The following is a 15,280-nucleotide window of genomic DNA, read 5'->3' on the forward strand; positions in this document are numbered from 1 at the left end:
AGAATCCCTAAGCTTCCCTAAATATTAAGTGCTGCTGGTTTTTCCCAGGGAGCATGGAAGAGGTTAGGCCTAAAAATGGCCTGAAATCCATTGGGCCTAAAAAAAATTACTTCAGAAACACAGATTTTGCAGATATTTAAAGAAAAAAAAAACAAAACAAAAAAACCCCACAACAACAAAATCTCAAGTCAGTAATTCAAGAAGGCCAAGTCCAGAGTAAAGGGCTATCAGATCTGTTTTATGAAATTGCATGTGGGATTCCCTAATGCTTCTGAGGAAGCAACATAGCAAAAACACGGCTTGAGGATTGGCTTCTGAAAACATTTGTACAAAAACTTCACATCCCTAGCTAGCCCTGACTCTCTAAAGTAAAGAGCATCAGACTAAAGACCTAATTCAGTGCATGCTTGAATTGATGGAATGACTCTCACAAATCTCAATGAACTGTGAGCACATTTCTGAGGGCGTTTAGAGCAACCCCAGCCAGTCATTTTATGCATATAGTGTGAAATCTTGTGTTTTATCTTTAAGCTTTTGGCAGTGAGAAAGCTTGTGGAAAAGAGCCAAAGGAATGAAAAAAAAAAATGAAAAAGAAAAAAAAAAAAAAAGACCAGAACCAGAGTGGGAGACAAAAACTTGAGAAGAAAAATAGGAAGACAAAACCTCCGTGGTTAAAAAAAAGCAGTCACCCTTGTCATTCTTGAGCATAACATTAGCAGTCTTTCTGTGTTTCATAAGTTTAACAAAGCCTAGCATTCAGGTGACCTGTCACCTGCCATTATTTTCTATATGGATGTATTCAGGAACTGTTTCCATTGTACTGCAGTACTGTAGTTCAGCAGTCACAGTAAAAATAGTCTTCCGAAATTAATAAATTAAATAGCCTGAATGGATGATAGCTGGGAAGAGACAAAGACATGGAGGTAATGCATAACTGATTGCATTGATAATATAATATTTTTAATTTAGTGATCAAGTATCTAAACTATATTTCCTCAAGTAACCAAGCTACAAATTAAATTGCAACAGTGAATTACTGCATTTCCCACAGAGGGAGATGAATGGGAGATGAATCACTGACCTTCCAAATGATACTCATTCAGTGTATTAATTCTGAACATAAAAACATCAGTTGAACAAAAAAAAAAATCAAGTCAAAATCATTCTCAAACCAGTTTTGAGAAGAGATTTTATAGTTCATTAATTTTGGATAACAAAGGACCAAAATAACAAGGCCCTGAAACAAACTGAGAGCTTTGCCCTGCATGTCTAGGACCCAGACAGTGAAGAAATGGAGCAAAACCAGTCAACAATTGTGATATAGTCAGGAAACACTATCTGTGCTTAGCCAGCAGGCAATCATGCTACAGATTCTTCTTCATTTTCATCCTAGCCATAAAAAACCCTCTGATTTTGCAGAACATCCTGCCACCTTGCAGAACCTAGGAATGGAGCAGAAGACCCAGCTGTTCCCCAAGAACATTATCTGACTACAAAGGCAGCACAGTAATCTGCAAGTTAGTGGCAGTTATGGTGAGAATCTCTCAGGAGGAGAGCACAGAGATAAGGCAGAGGAGGTCTGAAAGCTTAACTGCTGAAAATCGAAGTAAATATTAAACACAAAATGGGGGATTTCTTGTTTGTTTGGGTTTTTTACATTTTGTGCTGTATACCCTCTACAGCTATTTAATTATTACTATAATATTCCTACTATTATCGTCTCCACTGCAGCAGAAAAATCTAAAAAGCAAAAAACCATACAATTTAATTGCTTAGGAAGTCATCTCCTTCTAGATTTATCCTTACTCTGCACATACATTCGAGGACCACAAACAAGAAGAGCCTAAAAAACAGACACTTAATAAGATTATAAAATTGTATTGGTTAGGTTACTGAAATGACATTTTATTTCCAAGAAAGACAAGATGACTCTGAAAGCAAGATTTCTGAGCTTTCTGAAAGATATAAAAGAACTTTCTAATCTCACAGTCCCAAAGGCTGCACTACTAAAGAGCAAACTTCCTCACAACTCTGCAATAACCAAAGACCACTTTGCTTATCTGGGTAATCACTTGTGAAGCCGTATGCTAACAAAACCAAGGACTCCCTAGGCCACAGAGAATACTGAAGTAGATCCTGAAGTCAAGAAGTTACATAAACTGAAGCTTTTTAATTATGTGTATAAAAGATACATCATTGTATGTTTATTTATATTTTAATATAATTTAATTATGTACTATATCTGTATCTTTTTTTATATAAGCTTGTGTATTTGTATATGCACATGAAAATGCAAGTGAAAAAGAGAAGCTGAGTCTTGCCTACTGACAAAAAATCCCATCCAAACAGGGATGTGACAGTTTCTAAGCAGAAGACAAATAACTCACTCCAAAACCGAGTATCTTTAGCTGATGCAGTGAGTTAACTCAAATACTCAGTTGACTCTTACTGCAGTCTGGAAATGGGGTTATGTATATACATACAGACACATGCTGACATCAGCAAATGAGTTTTCAATGCAAATCGCTTTGAATTTTGCCTCTTACACTTGTTTAAATTGCAAACCAATATGCATCTATGCTAATGAGGCACACTCTCAAGGGACTGTTGAGCTTTGCCACACAACAGCACAGTGAAGAAGTGCTAGTGCAGCATGGCCTGTGGCACAATCTTGCAGCCCCCTGCGAACCACCCTCCCAAAATAAGGTCATATGCAAGGGACAAGGCTGTTCCGCTGCAGTAAAGGACCTGCCCACGCTGCCAGCGTACCAGCAGCCTGCACTACCAGAACAGCGGCGCTGCTTTCAAAACCCAGTGTGGCTGTACTCTGCCGAAGCTGCTGTACAAAGAGCAATACCACCTAGGGAGACCACATATATTTTAACAGTTCCAGAAGATAAACTGGAATCTCAAAGCGCTGGCTGCAGCATTGCCCAAAGTGAACACTGCACTCCATAGCAGCTCAGGAAAGCCCGTTTGGTGGTACCACTACCAAGCTGAATTTGATGAGGGAACAGCTGGGTTCTGACCCAGGAACTCCCCAGAGCAAGGCACAGGGAGCAAACAACTGGAGAACAGCCTTGCTGAGCTGCCATGACATACCATTACTTTTTAACTTGGAAGCAGCGTCAGAAGGGCCCATTCCTGCAGTCAGTCTGCCATATGATTTACTATCTTAAATATTAAACCCTTAAATCCCACAGCATATATATTCAGAGTTGCAATATCCAGGCACAACTCGGTGGCCATGGTTAGTTCAGCTTTACAGGATCTTTAAAGTTTCATTTTTTAACATCATTGATACACTCTTCTCCTTAATTGAGTTTTGCTTGCAACAGTCTTCCATTACAAGGCTGGCATCTGTTGTGATATGCTACAATGGATCTCCATTCTTCCCTCAAAACACTCTTCCCAGCTCCTTACAGTTACTACCTAGACCCTTAGATGGTAGTTGCTTAGACTATGAAAAGGCTGGATATTAAAATGGAGACTGAATCACTTAGAACAGAACTATGCATGTCCATACTGTACAAAATCTTGGATAGTTTCAGCCTCCAAAGAAGCAAAGTACAAGGAATCAAGACAAGCCAAGATATTTTTCTTCTCATCATCAAAACTGGGGGAGCAAGTGTGGAAATGGAGCACTGTAAATGGAAGAAACACTCAAGAGCTACACAGTCAGGAGTGCCTGACGATAACAAGGTCTGTGCCTGAAGTCTCACATTTTTGACCAATTCACATTCAGGAGATACTTCACCTGAGCACAGTCCTTGTGCCACCACCCCTCCTGCAGCATGGGCTCTGCCCCTCATCGCCTGCTCCCAACGCCCGAGGGCCAAATGCAGCTCCATGGGACACAAACAGGTAAGGGGTATTTCTCTGCAGACTCCAGCATCGCATGAGGCTGGAGTCCCTCAATGACTACTGTGAACTCTGTTATGCAGGAATATCTTTTGAAAAGCCTGTCAGCCCTTTCCACACACTGAAGAAATTGCTGAGAGAGAAGTTTGAGATGGCTTAATGGCAAGCTCAGAGACTTCTAAAGTCCTCTCAGACTCGCGGTTCTGCTGCTACGCATACCACAGCCATTGTGAAGCTGTCCTATTCCTCTGCACTCTGCAAGGTAACTACCCTGCTTACGCCTTCTCACCTCCGTCCGACTGAAGTCCCGAGTGTGCTGACCACCTGGCAACGACTCAGAATAAGAATCAAACAGTGCGCAGTCACGCATGGGCTTCAAAGAAGCTGCAGGGGAAAGAAAAAGAAAGAAAAAAAACCCAAGCAAGACATGCCAAATCTTCGGTTAATACACACTTCTTAAAAACCTGCTCCAGCACCATTTTAACCTTCATTTCTACATATCAGAAGCCATGGATGACAAACACCATGAAGAAAATCTGCCTATCTTGTATTTTGAGTAAGTCAATGTCATGCAAGGGATAGCATGTATAATTTCTGTTGTACAAATAATTGTGAAATTTGGGAGAAGTGATCCTTAGTAAACATTAACTGCCAAACAACAACTATTTGTTTGCGTTTTTCCTCCTCACAGTCCAGTATCAACTTAGTTGACATTATAGTTTATATCTTGCCATCTTAGGAATGTTAAAGGTACTTACCAAACCTTCAACTCCAATTTTTGACATTTTGAATACTGAAAAGTATAGCAGAACCTACGTTATACCTTAAAATTGAAGGGCAGCAAAAAGCAAGGACACTAAACACAGTAGATGCTGCAGTATATACCATCTTTAACTAAACAGCATTGAGAGCAGGGAAGGAAAAAAAAAAAAATCAACTCTAACTTCTCACAGGAATATTCACAAGAACCTCATTTCTATTCCACAAGCTCAGGTCCTTCTGCTGATATCACTCTGGGATTAGTTCCTCTGAGATAAATCTGTCTTAACAGCTGGAAAACAGCTTTTCTTCAAGATCAATATACTGAAAGGCAGAATAACCAGTTCTCACATCAAATTTCTAGTTTCTGACTAACATCTAGTTTTTCTGAACAAATTAAGCTCTTGCAAATCTGTCTTAATGTACAGTACAGTGGGTTACGTACAGGGCAAATAGTTTTATAGATTCTGTAAATTAGTTTTAATAAAAACTTCCAGAAAAGAAGGTGGTGGGTCAAATTGTCAATGGAGCTGTGCCAGGATAGCATTTGGACCTGCGCTTGTAGTTTATAGAACAAGCCATAAAGCTAGCAAGATCAATTAATTCTTAAATGTTCTGTCTTGCACTCCAAGTCACTTTATTTGAAGCTTTAACACTCTTATCAGATGCAAGTATTTCACTTGAACCAAATTCTGCCTCATTCTGGAACAAATACAAAAACCTAATGAAAAACAGTTTCCAGTAATCTTCATCGGGTTCCTAACAAGCCCCCCCCCCGCAAAAAATCTACATTTCACAGAAATCAAATTATGAAAACAGAAAGTTTCTCCTGGCAATTTCTTTTGACATTTAGGTAAGTGTATGAGGCACTTGCGTACTTATCAATGCTTTCATTTCAGAAGTTCATACAACCAGGGCTCTATGCTTTCTTGTGATTCACGGTGTTACAGTGTGTTGAGATGTTCTGTTTTTTATTAATGGAAGTCTTTCAAAAGACAGATTTCTGAATCCTGACTAAGCAGCAGAATGAGCGCAAGACAGTTTCAGACCCTCAAGCTAACCAGAATTAGCATATTAGCTGAGGTATTTAGAGTGCCCACAACAAACAATTAGCCCTTTCACCTCTTCCACATAGATCAGCTTGGAATGCTTGGTTGCGTGCAACACCACGAAACAATAATCATCTAAGAAAATGGTAAAGACCACAGTGCTGAAAGGGACAAATTAGGGAAAAAAAGGACTCCCAGGGAACAACCACAGCTTACCATGCTCTTCCTCCCATTGGCATAATGATTCCCTACTAGTAGAGTTTTAACCAAAAAGGCTTAATGTGAAGACACACCAACAAGAACCTGCATGGGGGAGCTGACAAGCTAATTTTCATGAGAACAGGCATGAGAGTAATGAACGAAGTGGTGGTCCTTGAGGGAAAAGGGTAGTTGTAATTATGACAAGGGAATGTAATTAGAGAGACTAAAAGTGATGAAGACTTGGAAGTGCAGGTTTTACAGGAGCTTCTTGCTTTGGATATGAAGATAGTGGATTATAAGGAACATGACTCCACCAGAAATTACTTCACAAATCTGATACAGGGTGAACATTTAATTTTCTTAACTCCAGCTTGATTTGCTCTTTTCCTGTCTTTTAATATATTCAGTGTCATCAAATTTAATGGAGATTTTATTAGGTCTTAAATATTATCCCTTAGCACTGTAATTATCATCTATGATTAATCCTCCTTGCCCTAGAAAGTCATGCACATTTTTTAGATGGAACAGTATGTATTTCAATGTTAATTTATAATTAAAAGAGACATAAGTGAAGAGAACAAATGAAAGGGCACGTCTCTCACTGCACATTGTTACTGAGATATGTTATATTTTGGATTAATTCATCCTCGTGCTACACAAACTGTTGTAATCCCCCTGTCATTACTGCAAATTACTTACAGAAGAATCTGTGGATTACATAAAATGAATTACAAAAAAATTCAAGCTTTGATACTGCATCTAACAAAATATATTAGCACAGTAAGTTCTAAAGCAGTCCAGTATTGTTTTCAACACATCTTCAAGAGAGAGACCCTTCAGGGAAAAATCATTAAAAGAGTTAAAAGCCATATAAGTCTTGTTGAATTATCTTTGCTACAGGTAATCATCTGCCACTTCAGCTATAATGACACCTGAAGCACACTGGAGCCAAGAGGCAGACATTAAGAGGCAAGTAACTGCTACACTTTGCATCACTATTTTGTGCTTTTATACATTCCTTCTTCAGCAATCGCCTCGTAAGCACAATTAAAACCACACACATTAAAAAGCAACTGGAGAGTCACTATGCAGCATAGAACCCTGCCCTACCTGCAGGATGGAAAATGAAACAACCTGTCCTACACACACGTTGGGTACCTGAGGCAGGTGGCTACAGGAACACGACCTGCCGCAGGGATGTTACCTGCTTGAAGGTACTCAGGCAGCAGTGTCTCCGGCAGCGTCTCCGGCAGCTGGTAACCATTCTTCCTCGCAACCACGAGGTGGAAAGCGGCACAAAACTCTGGGAGTGTCAGCGCCCCGTCGCAATCCACGTCACACAGCTCCCTGCAGGTATGACAGGCACACATTTTCCAAGCCATTACCTCAGGGAAACATATGGGTGCAATCACAGGGGAGACAGAAATGCAACTTTGAGAAGGGTTATTTTAATACAAGACAAGCGTCTCTGTCATTTGCACTTGATCCTAACTTGCACATTTGTCTCGGGGAAGGTGAAGCAAGCTAATTTTCTAATACTGACTTGTCACTTTTTTCTTTTTTAATAAAGTACTTTTTTTTTTGTTATGCATCATACCATACAATACGATGATACATATATATTATAACATGAAATACATATCCTGTACTTCCAAGGCTGAAATTAACCTTCCCATGGTTGGAAGCACTTTTGGCCAATCCATGCAGGATCTTAAACTAGTTCAAGCAGAAAAAGTTAAAAATGGACTTCAGCATTGGTTACTTAGCACCATTGACTAGCCTCAAGAAAAGAGCTAAATTAATGCTCTTGACAAGTTTAAATGATATTGTTAACTTCTCACTAAAGCGGATCTCTATTTAATTCTAGGATTCTTCTCAAACACTAAAACTGAACTTCAGAAATTCAAGAATTCAATTTTATAAATTAACTCTTTGCAAGAACTGACTAATATTTTATCATGAGCACATGGACTAAAACAAATAAAGATGTAACTTCCTCCTCATTGAAAGTAATGAGAATTTTTCAAGCTGTTAAGGTTATAGTGACAAAGAATGAAACATTCCATGTGTTTAACACAGCGACACAACCTGATAAATCACATCGTCACAAAATTATAATTATCTACTAGAAAGGAATACTCTTTAAATTTTGCACAGAGAACAACTTGTGTCAACAATAGAAATAAAATGTGTTTTGTTAACATATTGGATTAATCCATTCTTCTTAAGCAATCTTAAATTTAGATTCCAATATTCACTTCCCCCAACACTGTGTTTCTTCAATTGTTTTTTTCTTTTCACAACTGACAATCCGCTTTGAAAAGATTCCAGACATATTCTTTGACCCCGACAGATGTTCAGGCTCTTGCAAGCTTTTCTTCTCATCTCCCTTCATAAAAGCATATATAAAAGTAAAATCTCTATCAGCATTTCTGATCAACATTTAAAACTGTTTGTTCCTCCTGTCTGAGATGCAAGGATGACACTGAATTACAAAGCACCATGTTGTTTATGAAAATATAATACAATCCTTGTCAAATTTTATCATGTACAGTTCCATCCGCAATCGTTTCTAAATAAGCTCATTAAGTGTACTGGTTCATTAGAAAAGCACTGATTAATTATGTAGTTGTACTTTCTAAAAATTAGGCATTAATTAGGCCTCCTTTGACAAAACACAGCCAGAAACATAAAACGAACAACACATCTAAAACATTCCAGAGGTGCTTCTTCTCTGTATCATTTCATGAAAAATGTCAGTTTGAGCTAAGGATGCTGCTTACAATATACTTAGAACTGCTCTCAGTTATATCACTGTTCAAACCTTCCCAGTCCTGCTGAGTAGGTGAACATCTCTCCAGAAAACAAACGTGTCAGGAAGATCAATGAGTACCCTGCTGCTGGGGCCTGAAAGTGATTCTGGAGATAAGAGTAATAATTGTAATTGAAGACACTTTCCAAAATTTAACAAGAACTCTTGAATTAAGCATCTTTTCAAAAAAACAGGATACACATCCCCAACACTATTACAGTACTTACCAGATGTGAGAAAGCTCTGGGATGGGCAGCTTTGATTTTGTGAAGAAATTCTTTGCCACGGAACCTGTTGGGAAACCATGCCTTATCAACCACTGGAAATTAATTCTCCAATTATTTACCTTTGGCCAGGGCTGCCATGCCAGAAGCAGTTGGTTACTTTACATCCGAGAGATGCTCAGATTAACTGGATGCAAATATAGCTGTTGGACTATTTGTCTCTTGCTGAATAAGTGACAGAGAAAGCCAGACAGAGCTGTTGACCTCATTTCCCCATTCCCTCCATATGGGAAAAATAAATAAAGGAAAACACACTTTAGTACTACTGATTCTAACCAGCATAATGAGTATGTCAGCAATGATGAAATAATGGACACAACGGCTCTGCTTCACCCAGGCGCCATGTGTGTGGCGGTACAGTGCCGTAGTGTCTGCACTGCTCTCCCAAGACGCTGCTTCAACCATGACTTTTCCCTCCAGTGGCTCAATTTTTATGAAAAAAAAAAAAACAAAAAAAACAAAAAAACCCCACAACAACCAAAAAACCCCCAAACAAACAAACAAAAAACCCCAAAATCCCCAAACAAAAAACGAAACCCAAAACCTAGGAGATTCAGATAGCCCACAGCTACTGTCCTGTTGCAGGCATCCTCAGTCACCCTGCCACAACAGCCCTTCTCATTCTTCTCCTAGATAACAAATCCACTTCTTCACCATCCCATATCATGGGCTATGAGCAGTACCCTGTAAGCCCTCCCTGGATACAGGCTTACAAAACGTAAGGCAACATAAAGCACAGATTTCTAGGTCTATATCCCTCTTCCCCTTGGGCATTCAGGTCCTATTACCTACTGCAGTACATAAGAAAAGCTGGCACTGGGGCAGGTCCAAGACTCACCTAGCACAGCACATCCTCCCCAACACTGGATGCCAAGAGAGGAATATGTGACCATGACAAAGCCACACAATAATAATGCAGCTCCAGAATACCCCCCAACCTCTGAGCACCTGCAATTCAGGAACTTTCTCAACCAGAGGTAACATTTAAATATTCAGTAACTTCTGACAGATTTTTCAGTCACAGATTTCTCAAATAACGTCTTAAACCTGGACAAACCTCTAGCATCTGTATCACCCTGCAGCAAGGATTTCTACAGCTTAATTATTTCAGGATGTTGTAGAAGCTCAGATTTATAATTTATAAACAGTAATTCTGGATGTGCAGGGACTGCCTGAGAATCTTGCTTAACATAAAGGAAAACACACAGCTACCCGAGAGGCTCTGTATGCGTATACACATGCATACCCAGTTACAGACATATGTAAGTCTGTGAGGAAATACAAAGTTGTTGAACAACTATTTTCTCTTTCAAGCAAATTCTAAAAAGGAGACCTAACTGAGGCAAAGAACTGGTGAAGCACTAATTTCTGTCAGCAGTGCGTAATTTATTTATTTTGGCTGGATCCGAGCCTCCTGAACCCCAGTAATACAGCAGGGCTCAGTAGAACTGCCTCAGTTTGAAACCTGTGACATCTTCCTTGCCAGACCAATTGTCTGTACCCGCAGTGACTCCTCTCACCAGCAGCCTGATCCTCCTATTCGGGATGGAAATGCAATCTCAATACGCTGCTAACAATACTTTTACTGTGTGCGTGCTCTCCAGGGTTTGCTTTTAATCACCTAAAGGTCAAAACCTCAGTCCCTCAGAGCCATAAACACCGAGGCTTGACCACACAGGCCAGTTAACTGCATGCATCACTTTCATCACGTGGACGCTGGCACATTTCTGCTGGGAAAGCAAGCACAACCCTAAGGGATTTCTCAGCTCAATATACACTGCAGGTGTGAGCCACAAATATAGTCAATCAAACACAGAGAGCTCATTCTATTTTTTACTGAATCACCAACATTTCTCCCTTAGATGTAATTGTTTTTCTAAAATCAGGCTATTTAGGAAAAAACATAATGGCCACAGAATTGGTTTGCTTTTTGAGTTGTCTGCCTTTAAAAAGAAAAGGCTATCAACTCTCTCATAAATTCACTCCAGGGAGAAAAAAGAATTTAACTACTTAGCACTTCTCACTGCTCAGCCTGGTCCCTCTACTCAACACGCACAGTGTCTGGTAAAAATTACCTGAAATAAAGGAGTTCAGGTCGGGCTGCAGGGACCTAAACTGGTTGATGTAGTAGTCTCGCTGCTCCTCTGTTATCCTCCAAGGGTCATCCGAGTAGCTGGTGCTGCTGTCCTGTTGCTCCCGCTCCGCTGAAAGAGACTGAAAGGAGGGACACTGGTACCAGCTGCAGGCAGGGGGCCAGAAGGTCACTGGGAACCTCAAGAAACCAGATTGACTCTCTTCTCTTAGCAGACGCATATTTTAAAAGAGATGAGAAGCAGAAATAGCCACGCTGATTACCATCCCACTACTTAACTGTTAAAGCTAAGGCTAGTATTAGGTATCTTTACCCAGGCAATTAAAGGAAGCTTTACATGACGAAAGCTAAAAGAAAAAGGAAAGCCCAATTCATACTTTATTACCTCTGTATTCATTTTGGGGGTTCATTTTGGCTGCCATTACAACCCTGAACTGCATACTGTACACCTGGAACGGATGGAACCAGTAAAGGAGCTAAAGCTGTATTTAAGCAGCACAGTGCATGAAAATTTAGCTTTGCTAAGAAACTATGTATTTAGTCTAGGAGTGGTGCTGTAACTACAGAGCTATACCGCTTCTGGACCCTCCGCTCACCCGGGTAGCTCGGCACACATTACACTGAGCTGGGGAGACATGCAAACCCTTCGAGACCTCCTCAACCTTCTGTCACTTCCCATGGTTTAGGTAAAAATCCTACTTTGGGAAAAAGAATATTCTGGAGGAGAAGGACATTTTATCCATTTATGTCTTTGCTTTCTGATTGACTTGTTTAAGGGAAGTCTGTATGTTTGGTAGGTTGGGTAGTGGTGTCTAGAAGAGGGCTGCTGGTACAATTACTGCCTTTGTTAAACTGGAATGACTTAGTATTCAAGATTTAGGCCTGGATGACGACACTCTTGAAGAGGGAGGGCAAGAGTGAACAATAACCAGGCTCCAACAAGCTCCACAACCCTTTCTCTGACATACCTGTCCACTTCCTAAGAATCAAATGCAAAACACCAGTTCTGAAATACATCAAAAGATCCCCAAAACAGGCAACATCATAAAGCTGTAAATTAATTTTCATTTCAAAGTGCTACACAAATGCACCCAGTTTCACTTCAAGTTAGCACAAATTACGTGACACTACCTGCAGATCTTTTCCTGAGGCTCAGGTGACATTTTATTATGGGTGTGGGGTGCTAAGCTCTAGGGAAAAGGTACAGAGTCTTTGAGTCTTACTTATTTAAGGAAAGCTCTCCCTTAGGACAGCTTTGTCCTTCCATAGGGCAAACTACCTATTTGCATAGTCAGTGCACAGCAGGCATACTGGAACATCGGAAAGATCTGCTTTTGCAACCAGCAGGAAAACATAGGACCCATCTCATAAAAGCAAACAAATATCCAGAAATTCATTTATTCTGTTTGAGATGCGATTTAACCAACTGGGGTGAAAAAACAGAATACACAGAATATTAGGCTATAAATTCTGTGCACGTGTTACAGACGGCATTCTAAATCAAGCAGGAATCTCTGTGCAACCTCATATATTTTAAATGAAAATGTTTTACTTTTGCTATGATAACCTCAATTATTTTTTTTTTTTACTTTTGAACTGAAGATTCTCAGTCTAGTTTTCCTATCTGTGCTATTTGGTGCATTCTACTTAGATTCAGCAATTTAATTAGTTGGCTTATTTATTTTAATTTCCCCTTCCCATCAGCTTTGTTTTTTTCTTTTTCATATACTAGAAAAGCATGCTTCAGCCTCTAGTCTAAAAACGTGATGGAGAACACTTTTTACTTTTGAAATATGAATTCTTCTGCCTTTTTTGTTTTGGTTTTGTTTTTTGGTTTTTTTTTGTTATTTCTGTTTCATGTTTTATTAGTAGTACTACTGAAGAAAAACATCAATTCATTACCCGATTAAGAGTTGAACAGGTGAGTGCAGGTTTGGTTGCATAATTCCCTGATGATGGTCCATCTTGCTGGTGAGCAGAGTGTCTGACTTCATAAGGTGCTACAGACATTTAAAATAAAGTATATAAATGAAAGGATAATCAAAAAGATTCTACTAGGCTAAAGGAAATAATTAAATACCACAGGGTCAAGAATCTAGCTTGTGAACCTAGTGTCATAGTATCAATATCCATTTTGTCTTCTGCAACAAAATTCCAGCCACATACTTGTCTTTCACATTACATCATTCTTCTTCAGACATTACTGATAAGAAACTGTGTCATATATTACTAGATAACATAGATCATTGTTCATCATGTTGAAATGTATATATAGCCTGTTTATATATTTATACATTTTATATATTTATAGCCATATATAACACAAGAACGCATTACAAATAAGAATAATTCAACTGAGCTGCAAAAAAAATAAGCTTTGACAATGCCATCAAACAGTAAATCACTAATTTTCCATATACTCTTCTTCCCCCTTCCCTAATTTCTGAAATCAGATCAAAATACATGACTCACCACTTCGCAATATTTGGAGTAAAGTTAGTAAAGAAAAGTAACAATTACTTCTTTTGCTAAAATAAGTCACTTGTGTTCCACTGCAGCAAATATAGTAAGCGGTGACATAACAGTACGTTTAAGAACAATGTTTTAAAAATAGGTCAAGTACACAAAGGCAACTCACTTGCAAACTCTTACAGAGTTGAAAACTTCTGCTGCCAACCTATTTAAAATGTACCAGTACAAAGACAGTCTGCATTAGATAGACAGAACTTAAAAGATTCTTGATGAAAAGTGATACCAAGAAATCTTAAAAATTTTGAGCTCAGGAAGACCCTAGCCTTCATAACCCTAACTCCCTTGCTTTCCTGAGCGGTCTTATCCTGTATTGGTATCTATTTTTCTGCCTGTACAAATAACTTCTAATTTCAGAAAAAAAACCCACAGGAAGTTGGGAAACATACAGACACACTTGGAGAGGAGATTTAAGCACAAGGCCACTCTGCTATGTGTTTGCTACCAAGAAAAACTTCCAAAACTATCAAAAAAAAACCCAGTATATAGTCATGGTTGCAGTGCAAAGGGCTGCCCTTGAAGACCCACTGTCCAGTTCCAGGGTCAGCCTTGCAGTACACAGAAGAGCCCACAAGCTCGGTGCTGCGGTGCTAGCACCTCCTGCCCACACACTAACGCGGCGGCTTTCAGACCCACCCTTTCAAGTGCTCTTCAGAAAACTGGAAGGGTCCTAATCTTAAAGGCCAGGAAGAACCAGTAGGTCACCTAGCCTGGCACTTGGTACAGCATGGGCCGAAAAATGTTACCTGCTTGCTGCCACTGAGAACACATTTGGCTGAAGTATCCCCAGTGGGACTAAAACAGGAGAGATTCCCATTCTGGAAAACAGGAGAAATTCCCCTTCTGGAAAGTAACCATAGTGTTCTACACCTCTAGGATTTTACCACCTTAAAAATTCAAGCAGTTGAATAATTAGTTTTAGAAGAAGTTGACAGCTGGATTGGACACTGCTGCCTCTACTCACTTTGCACAGCTGCTGACTTCAAGAGAAATTTCACTTAAGTTACGACTGCAACCAAACTTGGAGGAAAAAAAAAAAAACCCAACACCCAAAATCCACCCCCATAGCACTGGCAGATCTGGGACAGAGTCCCAGAAAACAGCAGAGCGCACAACATGTAACACGGTCAGCTGCTCCCGACAGCTCTTCAGGGTGAGGGCTATCTGCCACGTCTTCCTCGCTGGAGTGGAATACGTGTCATACCAAAAGACGACCTTGCTAGTGTTGCTTATTTCAGAAGTCAACCAGCACTGTTTTGATCAGTTGTACCAAGGGTGCGGTGGGGAAAAATCCCATCTCTGAACAAACAGCAGTTTACCTAACTGGCAAATGAATGCCTGTGACTCAGTACTAGTACAATTTTTACGTGAAGGCCACTTGATTGTGTTGAACACATTCTTATTATGGCTGTAGTGAGTTTCAAAACATTGCAATAGCTGTTTTTTCACTCATTTGTAAACAAGGACAACAACTGAAGGACTAGCATGCTCCACCCTTCGCTCACTGCAAACACACTAACTGAAGGCCGGAGGGGTGATGGAAGGATGGTATACACCAATGCCTACTACTACCACCCTCCTCGTCACCAGATGTTGCAATTAGGAGAGCACAGGCACTTCACTATTAACAGGAGCTTGTAAAGCCTTAGTAAAACTGGCTTCTGCCCCACTACCCTCTCATTAAAATCAGAAT

The 15,280-nt window shown here is 39.8% G+C and overlaps 1 protein-coding gene across 3 annotated transcripts in view; it reads right to left on the reverse strand.

The window, feature by feature from the left end:
- Positions 1-15,280, reverse strand: part of REPS2 (RALBP1 associated Eps domain containing 2) — a 102,840-nt gene that overhangs the window by 48,034 nt on the left and 39,526 nt on the right. For all 3 annotated transcript variants that reach the window (XM_069770308.1, XM_069770309.1, XM_069770306.1), the window contains exons 5-9: positions 12,961-13,058; positions 11,042-11,180; positions 8,910-8,973; positions 7,075-7,217; positions 4,151-4,245 (exon numbers count right to left, since the gene is read on the reverse strand). In XM_069770308.1, the coding sequence (XP_069626409.1) occupies positions 4,151-4,245; positions 7,075-7,217; positions 8,910-8,973; positions 11,042-11,180; positions 12,961-13,058 (539 nt within the window). The remainder of the gene's footprint in view (positions 1-4,150; positions 4,246-7,074; positions 7,218-8,909; positions 8,974-11,041; positions 11,181-12,960; positions 13,059-15,280) is intronic.

The sequence above is a fragment of the Haliaeetus albicilla genome, chromosome 25 (genome assembly GCF_947461875.1).
Source record: "Haliaeetus albicilla chromosome 25, bHalAlb1.1, whole genome shotgun sequence".
Taxonomy (NCBI): Eukaryota; Metazoa; Chordata; class Aves; order Accipitriformes; family Accipitridae; genus Haliaeetus; species Haliaeetus albicilla.